The sequence below is a fragment of the Caloenas nicobarica genome, chromosome 4, assembly GCF_036013445.1.
Source record: "Caloenas nicobarica isolate bCalNic1 chromosome 4, bCalNic1.hap1, whole genome shotgun sequence".
Taxonomy (NCBI): Eukaryota; Metazoa; Chordata; class Aves; order Columbiformes; family Columbidae; genus Caloenas; species Caloenas nicobarica.
The window spans coordinates 55,422,713-55,447,356 of record NC_088248.1 but is presented as its reverse complement, the minus strand read 5'-3'; the positions used below and the strand labels follow the sequence as shown (position 1 = coordinate 55,447,356).

Sequence of the window (24,644 nt, the reverse complement as noted above, 5' to 3'; positions counted from 1 at the left end):
AAAGACTATTGAGCCTTCAGAGAAGCTCTATAAAACAATAAAATTAAGTGATACTGCAGCAGTCATTAAGAAAACAAAGCATACGAACTTATGCTTCTTATGTTGAGAATTTGTTTAAAAGCCAATGTTTTTTACCCTTTCCTTAAAAAGAAAAGCATTTTCAATTTGCCTGAGATTTATTTAATGTTTGCTTTCTTTTGTAGTGTTTTCAGTCGTCTTAGAATTACCTTGTATGCTTGACAAAAAGATATATTTTGTGGTAGACCGGGCAAAGGCAAAAGAAAAATTCAGGAGGTTATGACATGGTCAAAAATTAGAAGTGAGAGCAAACATGTCATGGGTGCCTGTCTCCCTTTCTGCGTGCTTACTTTAAGAACTGGTAATCATCCCATTGTATGGCCTTAGGTGGTGGTGTGTTTGTGCAGCTAAGGGTGTGTGTTTTCTTTGTTAAACACAGTTTAGAGAGAATTCTTCAAATTATGTGGGTGCTATATGTGATTTGATCTACCATTTGAATCATGCCAGGTTTCAGCTGTAGGTTGTATTTTTGCAATTTCGCAAACGTGCCTTTTCCTTTTTAGTTCTGTCCTTGTAGAGCTGTAATTAGCGAGCCATGCTCTTGGTGTATGGTACAATGTTTTTATCAGGTTACAGGAAAAAAAATATTCCAGGCTTTGGCCCATGTGATTCTTATTCAAAAGCAGCTTGTAAATCTGCTTGAAATTGTCATTTGGGAAACCTTGCGTGGTATTGCTACCTTCTGTATATGTATTGTGTACGTGTGTGTGTGTATATGTAGATATGTGTATATATATACATATCCAGTCTTTGAAAGTGTGTCCATTCACCTATTCATGAAATCTAAGTAGTTCACAATAACTTCTCTCTTTTAAAGATTACTCCGAACTGGGAGAACTTCCACCCAGGTCCCCATTGGAACCAGTGTGTGAAGATGGCCCCTTTGGGCCAGTGAAAGAAGAAAGGAAACGGACACCCCGTGAGCTTCGCGAGTTGTGGAAGAAAGCCATTATTCAGCAGATACTGCTCCTCAGAATGGAGAAAGAAAACCAGAAGTTACAAGGTTGGTGAAGTTCTTGATTACATGCAATAGAAGGTCAAGTTTTGGTTTGTGCTGCGGCCTTGGCCATGTATTGGGCCAAGCCTCAATGAAGCATTGTAGGAACAGACAGGTAAATCAGTTTAGCAGCATCTCCCCCAGCTCTTATTAGTGTAGGTTACAGTTTACGCTTTTTTTTTTAATCACTTCACATTATTTGTTTACTCTATGTTAATTTGTACTCTTTTAGTTGTACCGTGGCTGGGGTTCTTTAGTCGCGTGTCTAGAAGCTCGTTCATTCATCTGAATTCAGCACAATCGCTATCATGAACTGAATTCTTTTGTACATTTGCATCCATTGGTCATTTTCTAAGTACTGGTCATTGGAATGTTCAGTGTAGCCAGTCTTGAAGTTCATAGTGAGCTGGTTGTGGATTTCAGTGGGTGCCTGCCTGTGTACACTCACTGTGCAAGTGCAAGCAAGCTTTGTATGGAGTAGTAATGACTTAGCTCAGTCAGAATGGTGAGGGGAAGGAGCTTGAGAAACTGGAATTTGCAAATGTTCTTCACCAAAATTTTTCTGTGACTGAATGCATAGCTGCAACAAATCCATTGTGGTGACAATTTTTACACATAAAATGCAGCTGATTAAGAGTACACATTTTATTGTAGCAGTTGCATACAGAATTACAGGTGATGGCCCTTGAGAGCTGCTGCTTTGATGATATGAATGATGAGGACAGAAATGTTTATCTGACTGATTTCAGATCTTCACGAAGGGAGTAGGCACCTGGATCCTCAAGGGGTGAGGTACCTGGCAATAAAATGGCAATTCTTTTTTGCCTCTGTGCGAACCTGAGGAAGGATTGTCTTCCAGGAAGAGCTGTGTAGAGAAAGGGCCCAGCCATGTGAAAAGATCACTATACCAAACACGAAATCCTTCTTTACACTTGGGTGGAGACTCCTGCCTGGAAGGAGGAAACGCTTCTCTCCAGCATTGCATCTGGCCTCCCAGAACACTGAGCCCACCTGTGGGCTGTTTGCTCCTAGGAGTGTGGCTCTCCTATTTCACCCTGATATCTGAAGAACACCTGATACCTGAATTTCCTAAGAACCCACAGGTGAAAGGCCTGTTCCCAGCAGATGTACTTGCTAGTCCAGTAAAATAAAATACAGCAATGGGCACCAAATGGACAATGCCTTTGGCTAAGGGGCCAAGACCATCTGGAGAAAGAAGGACCAAGGGCGATGATTTATACAATCTCTTCAGCTTAGAGCAGTGCTGTTGTAAATGAGCTTCTGTCAAGTTGTCCTGTAACTTGGAATTTTTATGGGACCTACTATTTAGAAATGTATTTTCTCTGGTTTATATAGTTATACTCCTGATTTTTTTTATTCTCTTCTATTCATGTTATCTGAATATACAGCCTGCAGACAAGTTTTTGGCAACTACAGGACATTAATGTCAATTAAAATTCTAACAAGTTTAATCAGATGCTCCAGTTTTATCTGCCCAAAATAAACACATGCAAAACTGTTACAAATTCAGGGAGATGAGCATGTCTGAAGCTAGTTAGTGAATGAATGAGACAGGTGTTGGCCTGGCTGAAGACCCAGGCTGTGCCGTATGCACCGGGGAGTGAGGAGGTTGTCCGAGGTAGCTGCTGCGTGAAGAGCTCAGGTGGCAAGACCTTGAAAAAACAGGTGACCCTGCTGCAGTGAGCACAGCTTTGTAACTTAAGGCCACACGTTGTGATGCTTTTGTCTCTGGGAAGTAAAAATAAATATTTTATGTGCAGTGATAATTCTCATAGTACTACCATTTGATACTGAAGTCTTAAAATTCAATGTACGGTATGTTGTATCTTTACTGATAATGCTTAAGTGTGATATTAGGAATTGAGTAGTGTCAGTATCTAAAATAAGCTTCTTGATAAAGGCATGTTCTCTCCTCGGTCCTTGCATGTCACTCCCACTGTCACATTTTTGCATGTGGCATAAGAAGACCGAATAGAGCAGAAAAGTCTGAAAAGACTGAAAGGTTGTCAAGTGCCAGAAAATACTTGTTTGCGAAAGGTGGAATATTGAAAGATTTCTCCAAGTTTGTTTTCATATAAGCTGAAACTTAAAAGCCATTTTTAAGTTATCTTCATACAATGCCACCTGTGGTTTAAGTTTTTTTGATTTTCTTGTATTTGACCTAAAGAAAATGTGAAGAAGTTGACAGTTTAGATACACAGAATCACTTTCAGGGTGGACACACAGCTATGATAAAACCATCAGTGCTTGTAATTACATGGTTCTATGGTTAAACACTGAATATAATCTACAGCGAAAAATCAAAAGCAACAAGAAACCAGGAATAAAAAAACGTAAGGAGTAAAATTAAGCTGCAGCTGTCTGTATCAGGATGGGTAAAGCATGTGTCAGTACAGGTGCAGCCAAAGTCAGGTTTTAAAATGAAATATACTGCTTTGAAGCGAAAAGTCAAAAACTAAATTAGAAAATGTCAAAATGAAATTCTATGAGGCCCAAATCTTGCAAACACTTAGGTAACATCATAACTCACATGAATAACTTCACTGAATGAAATCATTCACATGTGAAAGAACTACAGGATGAGGTGGTAAATGGGACACTCCCCAAATATAAACAGCTCTTTTCTTTTTCAGTTTTTTAAATCTATAATCTTGTTTTAGCCAGTGGAAGTACAGGACAAGCTAACCCTTTGTGATACTCAGAATTTGATAATCTAAAAAAACGTAATTGCGGATACAGATCTCGGGAACAAGAAGAGCTTAGGGTATTGGCTGTTTTAGTGTCACTGTGGGCCATGAACATTTCAGGTGATTTTTAAGTGTTTAGTGAATTCACATAAGTTGAACATAAAAACAATAGAGAGTTAAATTAACAAAAGGTAACATCATTTTAACATAGATTGTCTCAAGACTGTAGTGCATAGGAGTGTGATTTTGTGAGTTCATACTGTGAAATCACCAAAAGTAGCAGTAGGTTTATGATGTATGGCACAATGTCCCCAACAAGAGAGAATCTTGTGAGTGTTACAGTGATACAGCATCACAACGATGAACTATTCTGAATGCATCATGGCAACTTAATTAAAAATCATGGTCACTTCATGATACACTGTTTCATTTAAGGGGAGACCTTATCACTGTCTACAACTACCTGAGAGGAGGTTGTAGCACGGAGGGTGTTGGTCTCTTCTCCCAAGTAGCAAGTGATAGGACATGAGGAAATGGCCTCAAGTTGCACCAGGGGAGGTTGAGATTGGATATTAGGAAAAAATTCTTCACGGAAAGGGTTGTCAGGCATTGGAACAGGCTGCCCAGGGAAGTGGTGGAGTCCCCATCCCTGGAGGTGTTTAAAAGGCGTTTAGACGAGGTTCTTAGGGACATGGTTTAGTGCAAGAGTTAGGCTGTGGTTGAACTTGATGATCCTGAGGGTCTCTTCCAACCAAAATGATTCAATGACTCTATAAACACTGTTCCTAATCATGTTATGTGTAATTTGTTCGATGGGTGTTATTTCATTAGTCATCATCTCTCATGTTTCTTCAGATTTAAGAGTTGACTAGCTCTAAGGAACTTAATTTAAGAGGGCAAACACAGTTAATATTGCAGATGATACCTTAAAAAAACCAAACCAAAACAATCCACCTACAATCATGAAAATTTAGACATGTAATGTTTCAGAGTTACGAGGTTTAATTTTAGGTGGATTGCATGATGAAGCTCTAAGTTAAATTAATCAGTTTTATAAATAGTAAACAATATTGACTGGTGCAATCATGGTATTGCTTCCTAGCTTCAGAAAACAATTTGCAGAACAGACGTCTGAAACTTGACTACGAAGAAATCACACCATGCTTGAAAGATGTAACTTTGATTTGGGAAAAGATGTTGAGTACACCTGGAAGGTCAAAGATTAAATTTGATGTGGAAAAAATACATTCTGCTGTTGCACAAGGTAAGCAGAGTTTGGTTTTTTTCATTTGTTGAAATGCATATAAGTTGTATGAGAAGAGAAATGGGATGGCCTCTTAACCACTCCTTAAAACCAGATTCTCACTAGAGCCGTTCCTCAGATTGCTGACTAAATGAGTGACAACGTCCAGTATCCTCGTGGTTGTGCATATGCAAGTGACATTCCCTTTCAGCTGAAGCTGTGGTTGTGTAACTGGAGTTATAGTACTTGGTATTCATTTTTCAATAACATTTGTCCTTACAGGAGGGTTGTACAGTAAATCAATGTATTACAGTTGTTGCAATCTGATTTTACAAATTAAAAGTTATAATTAAAGAAGAAAACCTGGGTAATGCCAAAGAAGTGACCGAGTAAAGAACTGAAGAAACTGCACTATTATCTGGAAATTCTCTGTTCCAATCTGGGTAGTATGTGTATTTACAAACAGTATACATGGATATCTCTGCAGAACTGCCTTTTTTTCTGAGTTTAACAACCTATTGTACCTGTAAACATCACTTGCAGTCTTCCTCACAACTGCAGGGCTCAGCAACCAGCCCTTCTCTCTGCTACATCAAAAGTAATAAAACCTAAGGATGTTTTTTAAATCTTCTAAGAAATTATGTTATTACTCAGTGTTACTTGTGTCATGGTTGGACCTAAAGGCCTCATGCGCAGTGTTGTATGTAGCTGATGGTGAAGATGGCTACTCCAGGGAGCTTTTTATAGCTGTACTCAGCTTTCCAGTGTGTAAAGGAAGGCTCAAGAATTCACCACTAAGAGATGTTTAACATTTTAAATATGCCTATATATAATTATTCAAACAAGTTAAACCAAATTGTCCATTTAAGGTGACTAGGTAAGTCTAGATTTCTAACAATATCAAACACCCCATGCACAAATCTCTGCAGAGCAAGGAAAGTTCATTGTCACCGATTTCCTTCTGTTCACGTAGGGAAAGGGCTCTGTCCAGTCAGTATTTAGGCATGAGAAAAACTTGGTTGCTGTTTACAGTCTAGAGATACTGACCTGTGTTAGAGTTCAAAATAGAACTTGAAAAACTTGGAGTAATGCAAAATAAGTAAATAAATAAATAAAACCCTGCTTAGTGGATTGCTAATAAGAAGCACATCCAAGTAGCCAGTAGGTGGGGAAATAATCCGTAGCTCTTGATGCTGTTGTTCTGCTCTGTTGTCTAAAGCCCAGTTATGTCAAACCAGACTTCTTAGAGCAAAGTGGTGCCAAATTTCATATATGTGCAGAAATGAAAAATGCATTTAAGCTGAGTTTAGCAAGTTCTAGTTAAGACTGAAACCATTGAAATAACTTGAGTAAGCAAAGGAAACAGGTAAGAAGCACAGGTTTCGATAAGCATGGGGCTTAAATTAGGATAACAAATTTATAGTGTTGACTTGTAATGTACACTGTAGTAGATACTTAAATGTAGCGCATCTTTCATTGAGGAAGTAGTAAAATAAATACTTTATTTTATATGTTTGATGTATACAGAGGTAAACTTAATATCAGACTACTTCCTTAAAAGGAATTTTAATTCATTTGTCATTTTGAAGCTGTATATGTGCACTATTAAGCCAGTTCTTCCCTATGCGACATTGTCAACCTCACTGAAGCTAATGGGAATTAGATGTGTATCCGAAGAAGAGAATCTGGCTCAGTGTCTGAAACAGCACTTTCCCTCACTGTTTCATGTTGGAGACTTTTCGATAATTTGGTTTAAGTTCCCTAAAGTAATTTACAGAAACGTTTTCTAAATGCATTTGTGATGTGGATTCACATATTATACATTTCTACTAGCATTTCATTTTCAAGCAATTGTCTCTGGATTATGGATAGTGTAGTAAAAATAAATATTGCAGAGATAAATTTATATCCTTTTGTGCTTATATGAGAGAAGTCAGTGAAATAGTTCAAATATGTTTTCTTGTTTTTCCATATAAGTGGTATGGTTGGGTCAGTTTTAATTTCTCCTGTTGTAGTTGTCCATATATTGCATAGATACTAAAAGGAAAAAGTAGTCCATAAAACTTCAAGTCATAAGTTACTTTGAACCGTAATATCTGGTTCCAGTACATCATGGATTAGTCAGAATATTTTCCCAATAACAGTATATTGATCTCTTGTGTAGATGATTTAACAGTGCCAGTCTTGTGCTGAATAAAGTATGCCTGTAACAATTAGCTTTCTGTTACTTTGAGAGCTTTGCATATAGGTACAAATGAAAGCTACCAATACCTATGTGAAATAGTCAAGTAGCGTCATCCCTTCTTATAAAGAAAGAAATTCAAGCTTTGAAACATTTTTACGTGTACCAGTCATTCAGCAAATCAACAGCAAAACTAGAAATACAGTGCTGGCTTTCTGATTATCTGCCTTCCGTTATAGTCTCTACATCACATCTCATTTGTACTTGTGTATACTTTTGGTATGTGTGCATCCTGCCTTCCTGAAACTTACTCCTAACAATGGTATCAGTGGTATATTAGTGAAAAACGTTAATTAGTTCTGTTGCAATGCTTTATTGTGTACTTTACATGGAAAAATGGGAGATAAGCATGTAACTTTTCAGAGACAAGTATTGCAACATTTTTGCTGCCTCTGCCAGTACTTCTCAGACTGGATACAAGTGGCAACATTAGACTTAGGCAGCTCACCCTGTTTCTACTTTGTATCTCTCCTATGAAGATGCTGATGTCTTTCACTGGTTGAGGAAGTATAAGCACTGTAGTTTGATCTGCTTCTGTGGTCTACTGGAGATAGCAGATATGGATCTAGCAGACAGGGATCTGCTTGCAGATCTAGCAGATACAGATCTTCATTTCCTCAATCCTGTAGCTCAACTATAGCTGAACTCTCAGTATGAATACAAATTACTGTTTAAATGACTTTCTTCTGTCAGGAGTACCACGTCACCACCGTGGGGAGATCTGGAAGTTTCTAGCAGAGCAATACCATCTTAAACATCAGTTTCCGAGTAAACAACAACCAAAGGACACGCCTTACAAAGAACTCCTGAAACAACTAACTTCCCAGCAACATGCGATACTTATTGACCTAGGTAAGTACAGTAGCGGTCTGAAATTAAGTAAGGGGTTTATGATCTCTGGAATCCACTGGATGGCACAGCACCAGAAGTGATTCTTTGTTTTTGAGAGAGACATACATTTGCAACCAGAGACCATTTGCTAGCAAGTGCCCATCAGTCAAGTCAGCATACCTGGTGCTGATACCTCTGGCAGTGAACGTTTGGGTTCTGTCGCAGTTAAGTGCCTCAGTAAGGGGTGAGTAGTTTGGGGCTGGGTTAGTGAATTGAGCACCTTCAGCAGAGAGGAAGGGGTGGGACAACTCCTGGACAGCAGGGAGCACAGTCAGTCTGAGTTTGGGTGGCTCACACAGCAGATTGGGGCTTGCTGGCTCAGCAAGCAGTTCATGTTTTCTGCCTGGTTCCGCACACAAATACTTTCTTGTCTTAGCCGTGTGCTCTGCTTGTAGAAACAAATGACTGCGTGTGTTGGCAAATTGGTAAGTGCATGGTGGTTTTCATGCAAAGTGTTGGTTTTGCGGGGGAGTGATTTGCTAGCCTGGTAGCTGAGGGAAGCATTGGGCCCTGTTATTTCAGTAAGATGAAAATAAGAAGCTGAAGACTTTGGTGATTCACATGGAGATAGAGTCGTGCAGCACAGTTAACAGCATAACTGGATAGGCAGCTAGAAGGGACTTGCATGTTCTGACTTGTGTTCCTTCAGGCTATCGGAAGTGTTTCTCTTAAGGAGATCTTTAAGAATCCTTCTGAAAGCATGAACTTTTCCCTTGAGAGAAAAACCTGTATTCTTGCAACATGTGGTTATAATATTTTTTTTAAAAAATCCCGAATTAAGCTAAAGAAGTCTTGCTAACACAGTATGAGCCAAAGCAATAATAGTATTGCTCACGCTCAGTTGAACTGGTGCAGCCTCAGCTGTGAATAGTGGTTCCTGAGGGTGAGGACAGCAGAGTGCATCTGGATGCAGAGGTAGGGCACAGCAGCCGCTTTGCTGGCCCAGTTTCCTTGTCACAGTGCTATTTCATTACATGGACAAGAACAAAGCCACAATTCCCTGATGGTTTTTTGTATGTATTTTGTTTTGTGGCCCCACCTGCACAACCACTGCAGGCACTGAGGATTTCAGGTACTGAACACCAAAGTCACGTTCAGTAAATTATTTCTTCTCTCAGTAAGGTAGGGTAAACTGACTTCCAGATGCTGTCAGTGTAGGAAACCACTGTACTCATCATTGGGTATTTGTTGAACACAGTAGAAAATTATGTTTTGTTTTACTACCTTTCAAAAATAAAGGTACTTACTTTCTCATTCCGATGGTCTTGAGGGTATCACAGTTCATTTAGAGTCTCTTTCCAGCAGGGCCAGGAGTTGTTTGCTCCTAAGTAAAAGCTGAAATTCTTAGTTAAGTCATCACCAGGGCCCTCAGAAACAAATGAGCTTGTGGGTTTATCAATTCTGCTCCTCTTCCATTTACTATTTTTTAGATCTTTGCATTTTTATTCTTGCCCAGTTTGTAACTTTTCTTCATGACTTAGGTGAAAGGAGCCTTGCTGCATGCAAATGCTCTGTAAGGTTCAGCTCTGTGACAGCCTGGCTGGAGGAGACCTGTTCAGGAACTGAATGCAGGTGTCCCATGTCACAGGCTAGAGCAGCTACCAGATGGCAGGACTCTGCCCCCAGCTTTGTCTTCTTGAAACAGGAGCTCTGATACTATCTGGCAGCACAGCAGCATTCCAGGAGCTAAAGGGTGGGGCGGTATTTAACAAGTGGGCAACCGAAAAACAAGCTCCACTTAATACTAGAACAAAAGAGGTATTCACATTTCTTCTTTGTTGAGGTATTTCACAGGGGAAATCTAATAGGGGGAGGGTTTTTTCCCTAGACATGAAAATATTCCCTTTTAGAAAAGCTTTGTGAGAAAATCTGTAAACATGAAGCCTTTGATGTCTCTCTTCACAGAATCACAGAGTGGATGAGGTTGGAAGGGAGCTCTTGAGATCATCTAGTCCAACCCCCATGCGCAAAGCAGGGTCATCTAAAGCAGGTTGCCCAGGACCTATTCTCTCAGGTTTTGAATATGTCCACAGATAGAGACTCTGTAACCTCTCTGGGCAGCGTGTGCCTGGCCACCCTTACAATAAAGGTTTTTTTCTTACGTTAGGTGGGATTTCCTGTATTTGAATTTGTGTCCATATATCATATTATATATATATAGCTACACAATTCTTGATATTGTATGGGCTGCAGGAAAAAAAAGACATACTGAGTTTTTACTCACTGAGTAAATATTGTTAGTGAAACTGATTGTGTAAGTTACCTCGCTGGATTTGTTTAGTTTAAGGACATGTGGGTTCCAGCTCTGTCTGAAAGTTCACGCACAGATAAGCCAGTCTGGGGTAGAAGCCATCATCTTGCTCTAGAACTGAAGGACTGGAAATAGCTCAGTTGTGCTCCTACAGCTCTACAATTAGTATAGTTTATCTTAGGCTGGGATTTGAAGAGATGTGGGAAATAGATCCAAAGCCCATTGCTATCAACGGAAAGTTTTGCTCCAACAACCGACTCCCATTCTCCAAGCACTTGTCACTTGTGCTGGTGTTCATGGGACACTTCTTGGAGCTGACACAGCTGAGTGACAGGGCTCAACAACTAACGCCATGTAAAAGGGGATTTTTCTCCCAGATTAGTGAACTGGATCAGCTCATGGAAGAGTCTGAGCTTCATGCTGCAGGGAAGGAGGAAGGACCCATGAGACTGGGAGGGACCAAGGCAAGGAGGGAGGTGATAAGAGACACATTTACTGGGAAAAAGAAAAGAGAAAGGGAAGGGGCTCAAAGCCAGAGAGCTCAGATGTTCTAAGTCTGCATCTGGATCCTAATAGCTGTCTAAACCCCAACACTTTTTAATTGAGAAAAGAGGACTGGGTGAGTCATTGAGACACTGAATAGAGTCTCCCACTATTGTGGGCATCCACCCCTTATAAGCCCTTTAACAAACTGACCAAGGGCCAGTCTTAAGAACCAGTTACTCAGCTGTTCCAAATAACAGACTGTCCCCATCCCAGAGCCTGTCTTCTCTGACAATTTCTAAATTAATTTTGCAGCTACTGTAACGAAACTAATTGGAGAAGCTTTTATCTGTTGAGTATGAGAGACAATAGTTCTGTGTTGTTAAATTCCTTCCGGTCTTCCTGAAGATTGACAAAGAATCTACCTTTCAGAATAATCTACCTTTTGAAAGACTGTTTAATTTGATAACATGGCAAGTATTTTTTGTTGTTGTTTATCTTTTAAGTCATTAACTTCAGCTGTTTTCACAGGGCGCACGTTTCCAACACATCCATACTTCTCAGCACAGCTTGGAGCTGGGCAGCTGTCACTCTACAATATTTTGAAGGCCTATTCCCTTCTGGACCAGGAAGTAGGATATTGCCAGGGCCTCAGTTTTGTAGCAGGAGTTTTACTGCTTCATATGAGTGAGGAAGATGCTTTTAAAATGCTGAAGTTTCTCATGTTTGACATTGGCCTGAGGAAACAGTATCGTCCTGATATGACAATTTTACAGGTATGATTTCAATTTTTCTGGTTAAGGGATGCTAATGATAAATCATCATAATGCAATATCTGGACTTGAACTTAAATTCAGTTCCCAAAAATGGAGAAGGATAATCTGGAAAAAGAATGCATCAGCTTAAATGCAGTAGTTTCAAATAAAAGGGCAACTGGGGAAACTATGAAAACCATGAATAGGAAGAATTCTATGTTTTCTGAGGTTCAAACAACCCTGTAAATGAGCCTGTCTTAGGCTCACAGTTGACCCATCCTTAGACTTCTCGGTGGCTTCGAAGTATTTCTTTTCTTCACACAATTCTGTCCAGACATCAATTGACAAATATATTTCACTGTTTCTAATAAGAGTGTGAAGTATGGACTTTGCTACTATGAGTGTTAAAACGTGTTTATCTTTAGTCTCTTTGTTCTTATTTCATGCAGATCCAGATGTATCAACTGTCTCGACTGCTTCATGACTACCATCGAGACCTCTATAATCACCTAGAGGCACATGAGATTGGCCCCAGCCTCTATGCTGCTCCCTGGTTTCTCACCATGTTTGCATCCCAGTTTCCCCTTGGATTTGTAGCCAGAGTGTTTGGTAATTCTTCATAAAACTTCTATCTGTTCTTTTTGAAGTCTTATATTTGAGTCTTTTTCTTAGCAACAGCATTATTATACAACCTGTTTCAGACATCCAGAGAAACATTTTACTTACTATTGATGAACAGAAGAACAACAACAGAGGTCATCTTATGGAGCAAGTAGTATTTAGAGTAAAATGGAAAGAGAGGAGGAAAGCTTATGACAGTCCCAAACTGTCCTGTGTTTTCATCCTCATTGTTACCTTTTCCCACCCTGTAACCACTTGTAGGGAAGATGTGGAATTTGAAGCTGTGAAGGAATGGTGTTACGATAATGGCACTTCAACACCAGCAATTAGTTAGTTTCAAGCTGAAAAGAGATGTAACAAAGGCATCATCTGAGAACTATATCCATTTACTCTATTATCATTGTCTCCAACAGTGTCAGTGGAAAATTATTTTGACCGTTGTTTTCAAGACACACAGAGAGATGGCCCTTGCAGTTTAATCACAGATTTCCTCTGCAAAAACATAGGACTTTTAAACTAGTGTTTCTTATCCTTAAAATTTGTAGCCTGACTGATAATCTCACTTTCTGAAAATGTTCGGAAGCATATGGGGTTTAGACTCTAAAGTCACTTCTGTTATGTATTTTTGGAATCTACAGAAGTAAAGTTCTCTTCTTTTAAAATTAAACTCCCATTAAGAATTTACCTTAATACTGTCTTATGGATGTGTATTACATAGATTAATTGTTGAGTATTTGAGAAGATACTATATTTCCTTTTCAGTTGTTTGATTTTCAGTTTCATTATGTTTTACTGGATCTTCCAGGATGAGCAGGGTGAATTGGACCTTTCTCTCTGATTCCTCTCTTCTAATGAGAAGCTATTTTCTTTTTCCTTAGTCAGTTGCACTTAAGGGATTTAATGGAGTAATTACTTATTAGACTATTAAAATTGACACTTTCCTGACTTAAAAAAGTCTCATCTACCACAATAACAAATAATGACTATAGATTCTGAGAAGAGCCAACAAGAATCAAATGCTGTTTCTGTTTAAGGACGTGCCAAAAGTAGTGCTAAAAAGAAATCGTGGTGAAAAGGTTGGTGTGATTAGCATCTTAACTCCAGGAAAAGCAGCTTCTTTTTTTTCTTGGAACAGTTCAAAGTTTGGCTAACATACGTTGACAAGTAGCTAGCTGACAGTAATAATCTGTAGGAATTAAATTAAGCACTGTATGTGAGTGTCATATACTGAGTTTATAATCAGTTAATCTTTCAGTTATTCTTAATCATTCATAGTATTCTACATGATAAGAAAAATATTTGAATTGGACAACTGACTGCAGTGAGAGCATAAAAGTGTCTTGTGTATCCAGTATATTTGGATTTCTGCCTTAATATACGGATTAGTATTTTATCTCTCATTGGAAGACTGCAGGGCTTTAAAAAGCAAAGATTGACATTAGAGTAGAAGGCATAGATACATGATCTTCACGGGAATGAAGTTCTGACCCATGTGCCCACACACTTTTGCAGAACATAGGTACATTTTCCATCACTCACTTATTAGAACCCTTAGGATGAAAGAATGTTGCCTTTTAATGTTGAAGTAACTCACCTGTAGGTTACTAAGACTGTAAAATTGCACTACCGTTTTCTAATGTGGTATCTCTGAACCCTTGATGTTTGAATCCCCACCGCTATTTAACAATGTAATTGTTACAGACCTCTTCCTTTAGATTTCCATAGTGTACTTTTTGCAGGCGTCTTACAAGCAATATGTGAAAGAAGTGAGCTAGAAAGAGGTTAACCCAAAGACTGCTTTATGAGTCAAATAGCAAAACTCCTTTCTACTTTTTAATTATCTGTTAAAACTTTCAACACTTCTCCTGAGTAGGATGTAATGAAAGTTCAGTGTTAACAAAGATGTTTTCTTTAATACCTCTATTTACTTATTAGTGGGGGGAACTTGGTAGAATAATGTTTATTTTGTTTCAAGATTGTAGATAAAATTTGATTTTTAAAAATTTTTTATATTTAAGTCCTGTAGGCTGCCAGTCACACTGACCTTAATTTGGTACCTTCACTGTACTGTCGTTGGCTGGCAGCCCACTTAATGGGAAGTGTGAGGACTGGGTAACAAACAGGTCTCTGTTAAGTACTTGCTCTTTTAAATGAGAGAGGGATTTCAGCCCTATATTACCAGCTCAGCTCATACAGACATTCATTAACAACTTATAGGTCACCTCGAGTTAATCTGCCTGTCTTTATGGGACAGGTTCTGAATCATAAATATGCATCATTTTCAGCTCTTTTTTTCCACTTTGTGTTTCCTAGCTATTCTTTAGCATTCCCTGTCCTAATACAGAGCTTCCCCTATAAAGCATTTTTCCATAGGTTTCAGTTTTCAGTAGAGGATTGAGGCAGATGCCTGCTCTTTTGCTGCTTTTCAATCATTCCACCCTTTGAACTTCACATGGAATCAGAGTTGAAAAATGTTACACCACATTTAGGACAAATGGCAGCAAACTGCAAGATTTATGGTTGGTTATTACTTGTGTTTTTATTTCTCACAGAGAAAGAGAGAGAAGTGAAATGAGTTACGACTTCAACATTACATGCAAAAGAACTCAAGGGGGAATTTCTTTCTGATACAAATTACTAAGAAAGGCAGCTAGCCAGTATTTTAATATATTCTTTACTACATCAGAGATACCTGTGGTTTTGCTAGTAGTTGTTTCCCTTACTGTGTGGTGGGTTTTTTTCCTCTCTCTCTTTATTCTTCTTTCTTTTTTTTTTTTTTTTGATCATTAAGACATACTGTTTATTTGGTGTCATTGTGCCACTTTGTAAGTGACTGTGACTTCATTCACAGCTTCAAATACAAGGAAGGAAAAAAGCAAGTAAGAATCTGTTTAAAAATAAAAACATATTTAGGAAATATGGAATAAAACCACAGTATCTTCTCCTTTTCCACCTCTACCAGTATCATTTCTTATGTTAGATGCTTTTGCCTGTAGTGAGTCCCTCCCTCAATAAAACCAGGAGCAGATTCTGAGTTATGGTAGCAGGAAAGTCAGATGCAGGGCAATGCTGTTTATGCTGTGGACAGATGGGTTTGTGAAGATGGGTTTCTTGTCTGATGCTTCCATTGCAGTCTTCTTTCTTTTATAAAGACATAGACAGCTTGTAAAGGAAAAGAAAATAAAAGAAAGGAAGCTGCACTGAAAGGTCACTGTACACTGTGGTTTCAGTGTGCTCAAATGTACGTCAGGTGCTGTCATTGCAGAGCCACCACATATTAACACTTAAGCTGTATTACTAAGATTTCAGGGTACTTATTAATGTAGCTATTAGAATATTAACATAAGTAGGTGATACACGTACTATGAGTAAGCACATGAAACTTGAAGCTGCTGGAAAGTGTGCATTTAGCCTCATGTTCAGTGTTGTATTACAGAGAATTTTGTAGCTTTCTGTACCAGATGAGAAAAAACCAGCACTTCAGATATTTGGTTCTGTCTTCACGTGTAGTTTTCTATTCAAATTCAGATTCCCATGAACACATCAAAAGAAAAAAGTGCACAAAACTATTACATGCACAAAAAGTGGCAACACTGAGAAACTTGACTACCTGATTTATTGTGCACTTAGCTTAAATTTGAATTGGATTTTTTTGATGAAAACTCACTAAGCAAATTAATAATTGATTGTATTAGTCAAATGTGCTATTTACAGTAATAATTTTTATCCTATAAGACTTCTAAAGGCATAACCACAGTAATAAAAGCACGCGTCTGGCGGAGGATATCTAGCCTTCAGATCACCTTTATGAGAAATTGTTGTCCTTGGACACTTTACTTGTTTAATATTCTTGTCAAAAAATGCACCTGCTTGAATGTACCCTGTTTTTTCTTTGTTTTCACAGACATGCTCTTTCTTCAAGGATCAGAGGCCATATTTAAAGTGGCTTTAAGCCTTTTGGGAAGCCACAAGCCCTTGATTCTGCAGCATGAGAACCTAGAAACTATTGTTGATTTCATTAAAAGCACTCTCCCCAACTTAGGCTTGGTACAGATGGAAAAGACCATTAGTCAGGTATGAAATAATATGAATATATAAGTAGTATGCAAATAAATGCTCTTTCCCAACAGAAAAGCCACAACTGTGTATCCTATTACTTCAAGCTGAGAATTCTGTTATTGTAGTTCTGCGGATGTTGAAAACTTTTGGAAGCACGTGACTTGTATAGTAGCTTTGTATTCATACATCTACATGTTGGTTATGGTCACTTTATGAAGTCTCTAATGAAAATGAACTTAGTGTTACTTTTTTAATTGTGCATAAAGTCTGTTATTGGCAGTAATAGTATAGCACATACACAGTGCATTCCACAAAAACAGCAACAAGAGGGGCTAAAAGCTGTCTGAGTCTTTCTGTCTCCAAAGAATCTTGCTCTCCAAGTCTCATTTCAGCGGCAAAAATTGACACACAAGAGCCTCACAAATGTTGACCTTACTTACTGAAGGCAGAAGCCTGCCTAGGTTGACTTTGTCTATACTGGTTCAGCACAACAGTGCCCTGGTGTTTCTGCCAGGAGTTCATGGGGCAGTGCAGGCCCTCACAGTCAGCAGTGACACCAAACACTGGCCATCCTTGATAAACTTTTTTAAATGGCAGACAAGGAAAATGATGCAATAGTGCTAATCTAGCAGAAGGCTCCAGATGACAACTATAGGATTTGAAAAAAACCACAAATTATTGCTGTTAAGGCTTGCCTGTTTAGAAACCCTGGCTGTTACACTTGACATCTAATTTGCAGCAGGTTTTTCTGAAGGCCTTTTGTGGTCCAAAACATGGGGGGAGTGCTGCAGAGAACTGCAAATGCCTGGCAGGCACTCAGGGCCAAAGGAGATCTGCAAGGCCTGTGGGTTGATGAAGCCAGGCGGCAGCAGCACAGTGCACTGCGGGATGCTTGCGAGGGCTCCCTTCTGCTCAGAAGGGAACATGCGCTCAGATTAGAATCAGGAACATTGCTTCTGGTGCTTTCTATCGCAGGAAGGAGGGGAGAACTAGAAAGCCTGTGCGAAGGGAAGGAAAGCAAGCGATTTTTAGGGGGCAGAGGGGATGGATGTTATCTGCCAGGCTGAAAGCCTGGGGTGCACAGCTCTGCAGAGACTTGCAGTGCTCGGGCGACCTGCAGAAAGGCATTGGCTTTGAGCAGAAGCAGGGAGAGATACTCTGTTGAGGCAGCTTGAACTGCTCTAGATTTAAAGTGGGCAGGTAGCGTGAGCTGAAGGGAGGGCAGTTTCCCCACTTTGATCAGAGCTTCCTTTGAAGAGAGCAGCTGTTTGACCAGCCCTGCAGTCCATACACAGCTCCTGGGCTAGCCCACATCCTCCTCATTCCTTCTGCACCATGGCCTTTGGTTTACATGCCCTAACGTGCCTTCAGTTAGCTGGCTTTCAAGTCAAGCTTTTGATTTGCTTTGTGTTTCCCCACTTTCAGATTTGATACTCTGGGTATGACAGCAGGGATTTCCCTCCCTTCTCAAGAGCGCAGAGGCTAGAAGTGGCAGAGGTCATGAGAGGAGCCAACATTCTGCTCTGCTGGGTGGCACCGTTTGTTTTATTGAAATTTCAACAGTGTGTGTTCTCTAGCGATGCTCAGATCTACAGAAAGTGAAAATTCCATATGTGTAGCCAAACTCAAATGAAAATTGTATTTGAGCCTTCTGTACTTAGATGCTTAGTGTGTGTGGTTCTGCTGCCATACAACTATTTGAGAGACTTTTTTATACTATATGTAACAGGTGTCAAACATTTCATAAACTGATGCTTTCGTTAGCTTTATCCAACAGCTAATGTTTGTAGATAAGGTAGATAAATATGAAATAATTATTGTTATTTCAACAGATATTTAAGATAGGATTTGATTTTTGACTAATTTCTAAAAGGAATAAAGTACAAGAGGTTTAAAATAAAGAATAACCCTCAAACTTCTATTCTTGGGCTATTTTCCAGATACATTTTTAAATCAGCTTTTGTTTCTACTGGGTTCTATGATTGGCACACTTGTCCTGTTCATTTGCCACCCCCTTCACTGCTTTCAGAGGAGAAAACTAACTCAAGGATATTAGCGTCATATTTCCTGAGTAATTTGAAAGCAGATGTTTGCCAAAACCCAGAAAAAGGAAAATACAATAGCAGGTTTTTTCCTTCAGGTCACTCTCTGCACCTCAAATTATTTATGTACTTTTAAAGTAAACGGTATCTTAATATTCATGTGTAAGACTGAGCACTCTTTTTGGTGATTCATAGTTAACAATAATAGAAATCTGTTTTGACATTACATAATGTTTCCATTAACTGTATTAGTGTAAGAATAGATTATTTCATTTTCTTTCAATCTCTAAGAGTACTGTAGAATCATAAATAAACCTAGCAAGCTTTACTGTTTTTCATTTAAAGTTTTCATTCTACTTAGCCTTACACTTGTGCCTGTGGCACATGGGCTTGGACCACACTTTTCTAAGAAAAATGATATCAAAATCCAAGTATGTCTAGGAGGGTTTCTGCCAAACTGAGATGCGTTAATTTTGAAATCTCAAAAGGGGACTACCCTACAAAGTCTACACTTCTTGAAAACTTTGGTGTAAGTGCTTTTACTGAAGTAATCAGCAAATCACTAGCAAAGGTTTTAGGTAGATCCAGTGCCAAATATTTCACTCTACTGCCTCAGTCTTGCCATTCCCAGAGCAGGAAATGTGAATGCCAAAAATTAAGTCTTTTTTTTTTTTTTTAATCCAGTGATTAGATATCCTTGTCTAGATCCATAGATTTTAAAGCATTGAATGAGCTGTATTTTTGATCTGCACAGCACCTAATAATATTTTTATATACAACAGGTGTTTGAAATGGATATTGCCAAGCAGTTGCAAGCTTATGAAGTTGAATACCATGTGCTTCAGGATGAGCTTATAGATTCATCTTTAAATGACAATCAGAGATTGGATAAATTAGAAAAGGCAAACAGTAGCTTGCGCAAACAAAACTTTGATCTCCTGGAAGAACTGCAGGTACAACTTATATTTCATATTTAATTAACATTCTAATTTATCTACCTTTTCAGAAGAGACCAAGGCACAGGAGAAATTGGTGTTTGGTCTAGTGACTTTAAAGCGTAGCCACTTGCAATTTTATTTATGTTAGCCTTTAAAGTTTACATGCAGAAGAAATTCTGAGAGGGGGTAGATAGAGCATATTCTTGCAATTAGTGAAAAGTTGATTCATCACACTGTCTCTTCTCTTGTAATTAAACTCACAGGTGTAGAAGAAGACTAAAATACACATAGTGCTTTCTCAATTTCATTTTTACGTTTTCAGTCACTGCTTTATTATAGCAAGGATACTAGGCTATCACAAATGGGAGAGCCAACACCAGTGTTACAATTTAGAGATACATCAGATATGGATTACATTGTCTGTAAAGACATACTCTTTCTTAGAAGATTTTTTTAAACTGTTATGCAGATTGTTTAGACAATATGTGAAATAATAATTTATAATACGTGCTTGGTACCTGTTTGGTTTGCAGCTTTTTCAAAGGCAGCACACCTGGTCTCTTTGCTTAACTGGTCAAGAAGTCAGATTTCTGGCTGCTGTATAACAGGACATTTGTTGTAAAACTTTTGACTGTGCATTTAGTTTGATAGAGAAAGAGACTTCAAGGGTAGGAAGCAGATATTTCAAGCCTCTCAATTACTGTTACAGACATAGACTTTGTAAGATAATAGGCAAGGGAAGGAGTTCAGGTTTCTCAGCCATCGGTCCTGTATCATGACTAAAGCTAGCTAACTGTGCAGGCTTAAGCTGTGCTTAAGCTGTAAGTTCTGATCCTGTGAGATCTGAACCTGTTTCACATTCTAAGATGAGCCTTAGTGAAGTCAGAAGAAGAGATGCTCCTCTGCAAGATATTTACATAAAGCTTCAGGCACACGGGCAGTGACATTGTTGAATGAAGTGTGGGAAAGATGGATTTCTGGGATGAGATTTAAGACGTGATGTCCTATAGATACCTGCATCAGGGGGTCTTCCACCTCCTCCTGCCCCTGAAGACTTTGCAGCCCTAAGTAGTTTTTTACAAAGCTCATCTCCACCTGAGTGCTGGCAAGTCAGCACCTAACATCCTAGTGGGGAACTTATTAATAGCTGTCTGTGTTGTTGGAGTAATCCCTTTGTCTTGGAGGTGGGCTTCATCAGCCGCTGTTTCCTATGGTCAATGGTGACCTATTGCTGATGAGAGGAAAATGCATCACCAAACAATGTAGGTGATGGTTTGTCAGTATTTTGCCCCCAAAGGCCGAACTTTATAACCCACCATAACTGCATGAAGGGCAGCAAGCTCATCAGAAAGGCAAATAATTCCCTGAAAGCCAAGACCATCCAGTGCTCTTGTCTCCAAATGTTACCCAGTGCTGAAACTCCCAAAGAGATCTCTGCTTCTGTACCTCAGCTACAGATCTCATGTGATGAGTTTGAATGATCTAATGCTTGTTTCACCGTGAAGTAGAGTGCCCATGTGTGCAGCCTTTCAAAGGAAAATTTTTTGGAATTTTTCAAGATGTGTTGTCAGTTTGCATATTGCAGTAAAGCCCGCCCTTCCGCTTTGCCTCCAAATCTGGCATTTGTTGGACTCAATGCAGAGATGAAATGAGGATGCAGCTCACAGGCTGGCTTGTCTTTGCTTTGCAGAGCATGTGGAATTCAATAAATATGACTGACCAAAAATGTCTCCCAGCTGACCCATACAGAGGCTTATCTTATCTGCAGTTCTTTGGTATATAATTTGCAGACTTCATAGCTTTCTAATTAATTACTTTGCATTATATTCTGAGTTTAATTGTGAAGCAATCCAAGCAATCGAGTTGGGAGAGGTAAATTTCTTATTACAGGCAGCAGCATAGTTGTCATCTGAAGTATATAGATTTAATAACATTCATACTTGCATTTTACCTTTGCAAATTTTTATTTGGAAAGTATTTTATATGTATTAATGTATCTTATAAAATAGTGTAAAGTTGGTTTCAGTTTGTAATATATTTCCTTTTTTTTTCTTCCCCTCCTCCCTCCTCCTCATTTCTTTTTGCTTTGAAAGGTGGCTAATGGAAAGATCCAAAACCTTGAAGCCACAGTAGAGCTTTTATTGACCAATGAAGGCAAACTGAAGCAGTCCATTCTCACTCTTGAGCAGGAGCGAGCGGCTTTGCTGAAAGCAATGGAAGAGATGCGGAAAAAGATTGGTGATACAGATGGGAAGCCTCTGCTTACTAGGCACATGGATGCTGACTGACATTCACAGTTGTAATGGAGCAGAGAAGCTGAGCAAAGAAACAAAGGGAAGAACTGGGTCTTTTTGTCATGATCCATGGGAATTTGACATTGTCACGTTCGTTGTACATGCCTTACTGTAGCAAAGCAAGATACAGGCATGGTGGCTTCCCGTATCACAGAAGCTGGTTTCTTGGGGAGAAGGCTCTTTATTCTTAGTATGTAGAAATACTATGAACAGTAAGATGCCACATAGTAACAGTCCGGAGAAACTTAATAGTGCGTGTAGTCATACACAGTACACTGTAAAGATGTCATGGATCGTCCCATAAGTACTTCTAAATCTAAGTGCTTTGCGTCCATTCCATATTTTGTGTGTAGATCACCACAACGTTAAATAGCACATCCTTTAGAAGGTGCTTTGAAGAAATACGGTAATGTAAAAACTTTGAATGGGTGACTGCCCCACTGCAGCTATGCCATGGTGACATTTACAGAGAGTTTTGTGATAGGACTCGAGATATTTTTGACAGTCTAATTCCCCTGCAGCTTGACTGGGTTCTGATAATGATGTTGTTTACGCTTCAGAAAACTGCTTCCTGATGCTTGAAGGTGTCAAATCTGTTGGACTCCAGGGAGCTGGACTTCATCATATGTAACTATGCATAATTGTGGGGTTGCCATTTGTTTTTATAAGTACGTTGTTTTAATGTGTTTTTTGTTTAACAACAGTTAATTTAGTGTATTATTAGTTGGCATTATCTGATAAACATACTGTATATAGTAACTGCATTGTGCTTAACAAAATACACTGACATACCTGTGACTCTTGCAACATCATCCCAGGATTTATATTCAGATTCTTCAGGTTTCATCTTATTTATTTCTGATGTGCTGTGTGATGTAAGACATCCTTTTGCTGGGAAACTAACGCCCGCTGTCATTTTTTTCCTTTTTCAGACCTTTATTTGGTACTCTGTGCCCACCCATCCTTTGGGAGATGTTATTCTTTAAGACTTTTTCTGAAGTAGTGGAGGCATTTCAAGAGCTTCGTGTTGTGTCAGATATGCTTAAACTGCTTTATAAAGGGCATGGCAGTTTGAATTAGGACACCATTGTTTTTATAATGCATCTTTCAAGTAAGATTACACATGTAAAAAAAAAAAAAACACACCTCATTTTCCTTAATACAATGAAAGTAGTTTTCAGGCCAGTTAAAGTACCACTGCTATAAGTGCAATAATATCCATGTATATCAAGTTATTTGGGTTTGCTTCAGAATTAGGAATAGTACCAGAGTTCTGTTCAGTCCCCAAACACAGAGTTAATAGGCATCAGTGTTTTGTTGTGGTGGAGACTGACCCAGGAAATGTGATTTTTCTTTTTTTTTTTTTTTTTTTTCCTTAAATCGATGTTTTTATTTTTTGACTTTCAAAGCACACCGTTCTTTTTTCTCTGACTAGCAATGTAGAAAAGGTTTTGGCTTGCTTTTTCCATTTCTCATGCAATTCCTCCCAACACATTGTGGTTGTAGTTTAATAGGAGAGCTGTAACTTTCCTCTACTGTGCAGAACAAATATGTCTATGTAGGTGAAAATAAGAGAGAATTTACTTTTTAGTTTCTAGAAGCTTTGTTTGACTCTGTCTTAAATATGTCTGGTTCTTGCAAATTCACTCCATATTCGCTTAGTATTCAAAGTCCACATAAATCACTTATTATTAATCCATTTACCTCTTTGGCTTATTTTTTTATTTGGAAATCCATATTGAAGCTCATGCTTCATGTTTAAAATCTTGTCATAATGGACCTCATACTGTTAGAGCACTCAGTAATATTGCATTTTTACAGCATAGTGCCATAATTCATACACTGACTTTTTAACAAGAGCAATAAAAATAATAATAATCTATGCCTACATCTATGTTTGTACATTTTTTGACGTTTAAAAACAAAAACATAGTTGGCGGGATGACAGTTCAGAACCATGTAAGAAGAGACTTTCCCTGAAAGTACAATCTGCAGTGGTTATTCATGAAAACTCTTAGTCCTTAGACTCATCTAAACGTGCAAAGGATCCAGTTCTGATCTTGGAACCTGCATCTGCTTGTGTTGACTAAGGTGAAGTACGTTCCACGTGACTCCAGGGATGCATTCCTTTTTGTCGTATTTTGCTTCTCTGCCAGCGTTAGTGGAGGACTGCTTCTAGTCTAAAGCCTTTTATTGTGAATTTGTGTAATCTCAGAAGTGCACTTAGATGGTCCCTGTTGCACCCACAGTCTGGCCGGGTGTCCTCATTGATCCTGACCTACAGACTTGGCTTCCCAGCTTGACCTCACACCTGCCTCACCACCATGGCCTTGCCTGGTGACCTGGGCTGTTAATGTGCCTTGCTTGTCCTTTTTGGGTATTGTGGGGCAGCCCCCTGGTCAGTAAGTTGCTCCCCTTGCCTGTGACCCTCAGCTCCTGGCACACTTTCCCCTTCAGAGCAGCCCCTGCCCTTGCTGCTCCCCAGCACACAGCCCCATTGCACAGCTCAGGTTACATGTCTCCATTGCTTCTGACGCCGGTGCTGGGCCGGTCAGAGCTTGCTGAAGTGTCTCTACATGCCACCACTCTTCACTGAGCAAGCAAGCCCCTTCACTCAGAGCTCGCTTAGGCTCCTCCAACACAATGGCCGCACTGTGTAAAAGGTCCCTTACAGGTCTCCCATCTGTTTCAAAATACTGTGATCACGTTCTTTTCCACTTCAAACAGTGCACCATATTTGCACACTATGTTGATGACACCTGAAAAGCGCCTAAAACAAAAAGAATGCATTTGGGCTACAGCTGGATGAATGCCATGATTGCTTGAGGCTCCTTAGATCATGGCACAGTATTTACACTGTGTCACGCCCTGTGATGTGAAGTAATTTTTCTTTAACAGAGCTTGACTAGAACAGGTACGTGGGAGGGAGACGAGCGCGGGCAGCCGAGCCAAGCATCAGGAGCACAACCCAGGCCTTGCCTTGGGAAGGCACATGTGTGGCTCACACCCACGCGGTTTTACATAACCTAAATGAGGGTGGAT

At 39.2% G+C, this 24,644-nt stretch overlaps 1 protein-coding gene across 10 annotated transcripts in view; it reads left to right on the top strand.

Annotated features, from left to right (window-relative positions):
* Positions 1-23,513, top strand: part of TBC1D1 (TBC1 domain family member 1) — a 108,634-nt gene extending 85,121 nt beyond the window's left edge. For all 10 annotated transcript variants that reach the window (XM_065633491.1, XM_065633492.1, XM_065633487.1 and 7 more), the window contains 8 exons: positions 896-1,081; positions 4,886-5,047; positions 7,962-8,120; positions 11,425-11,669; positions 12,098-12,257; positions 16,174-16,343; positions 19,153-19,323; positions 21,402-23,513. In XM_065633491.1, the coding sequence (XP_065489563.1) occupies positions 896-1,081; positions 4,886-5,047; positions 7,962-8,120; positions 11,425-11,669; positions 12,098-12,257; positions 16,174-16,343; positions 19,153-19,323; positions 21,402-21,596 (1,448 nt within the window). In that variant the 3' untranslated portion in view covers positions 21,597-23,513. The remainder of the gene's footprint in view (positions 1-895; positions 1,082-4,885; positions 5,048-7,961; positions 8,121-11,424; positions 11,670-12,097; positions 12,258-16,173; positions 16,344-19,152; positions 19,324-21,401) is intronic.
* The last annotated feature ends 1,131 nt before the right edge of the window (positions 23,514-24,644 follow it).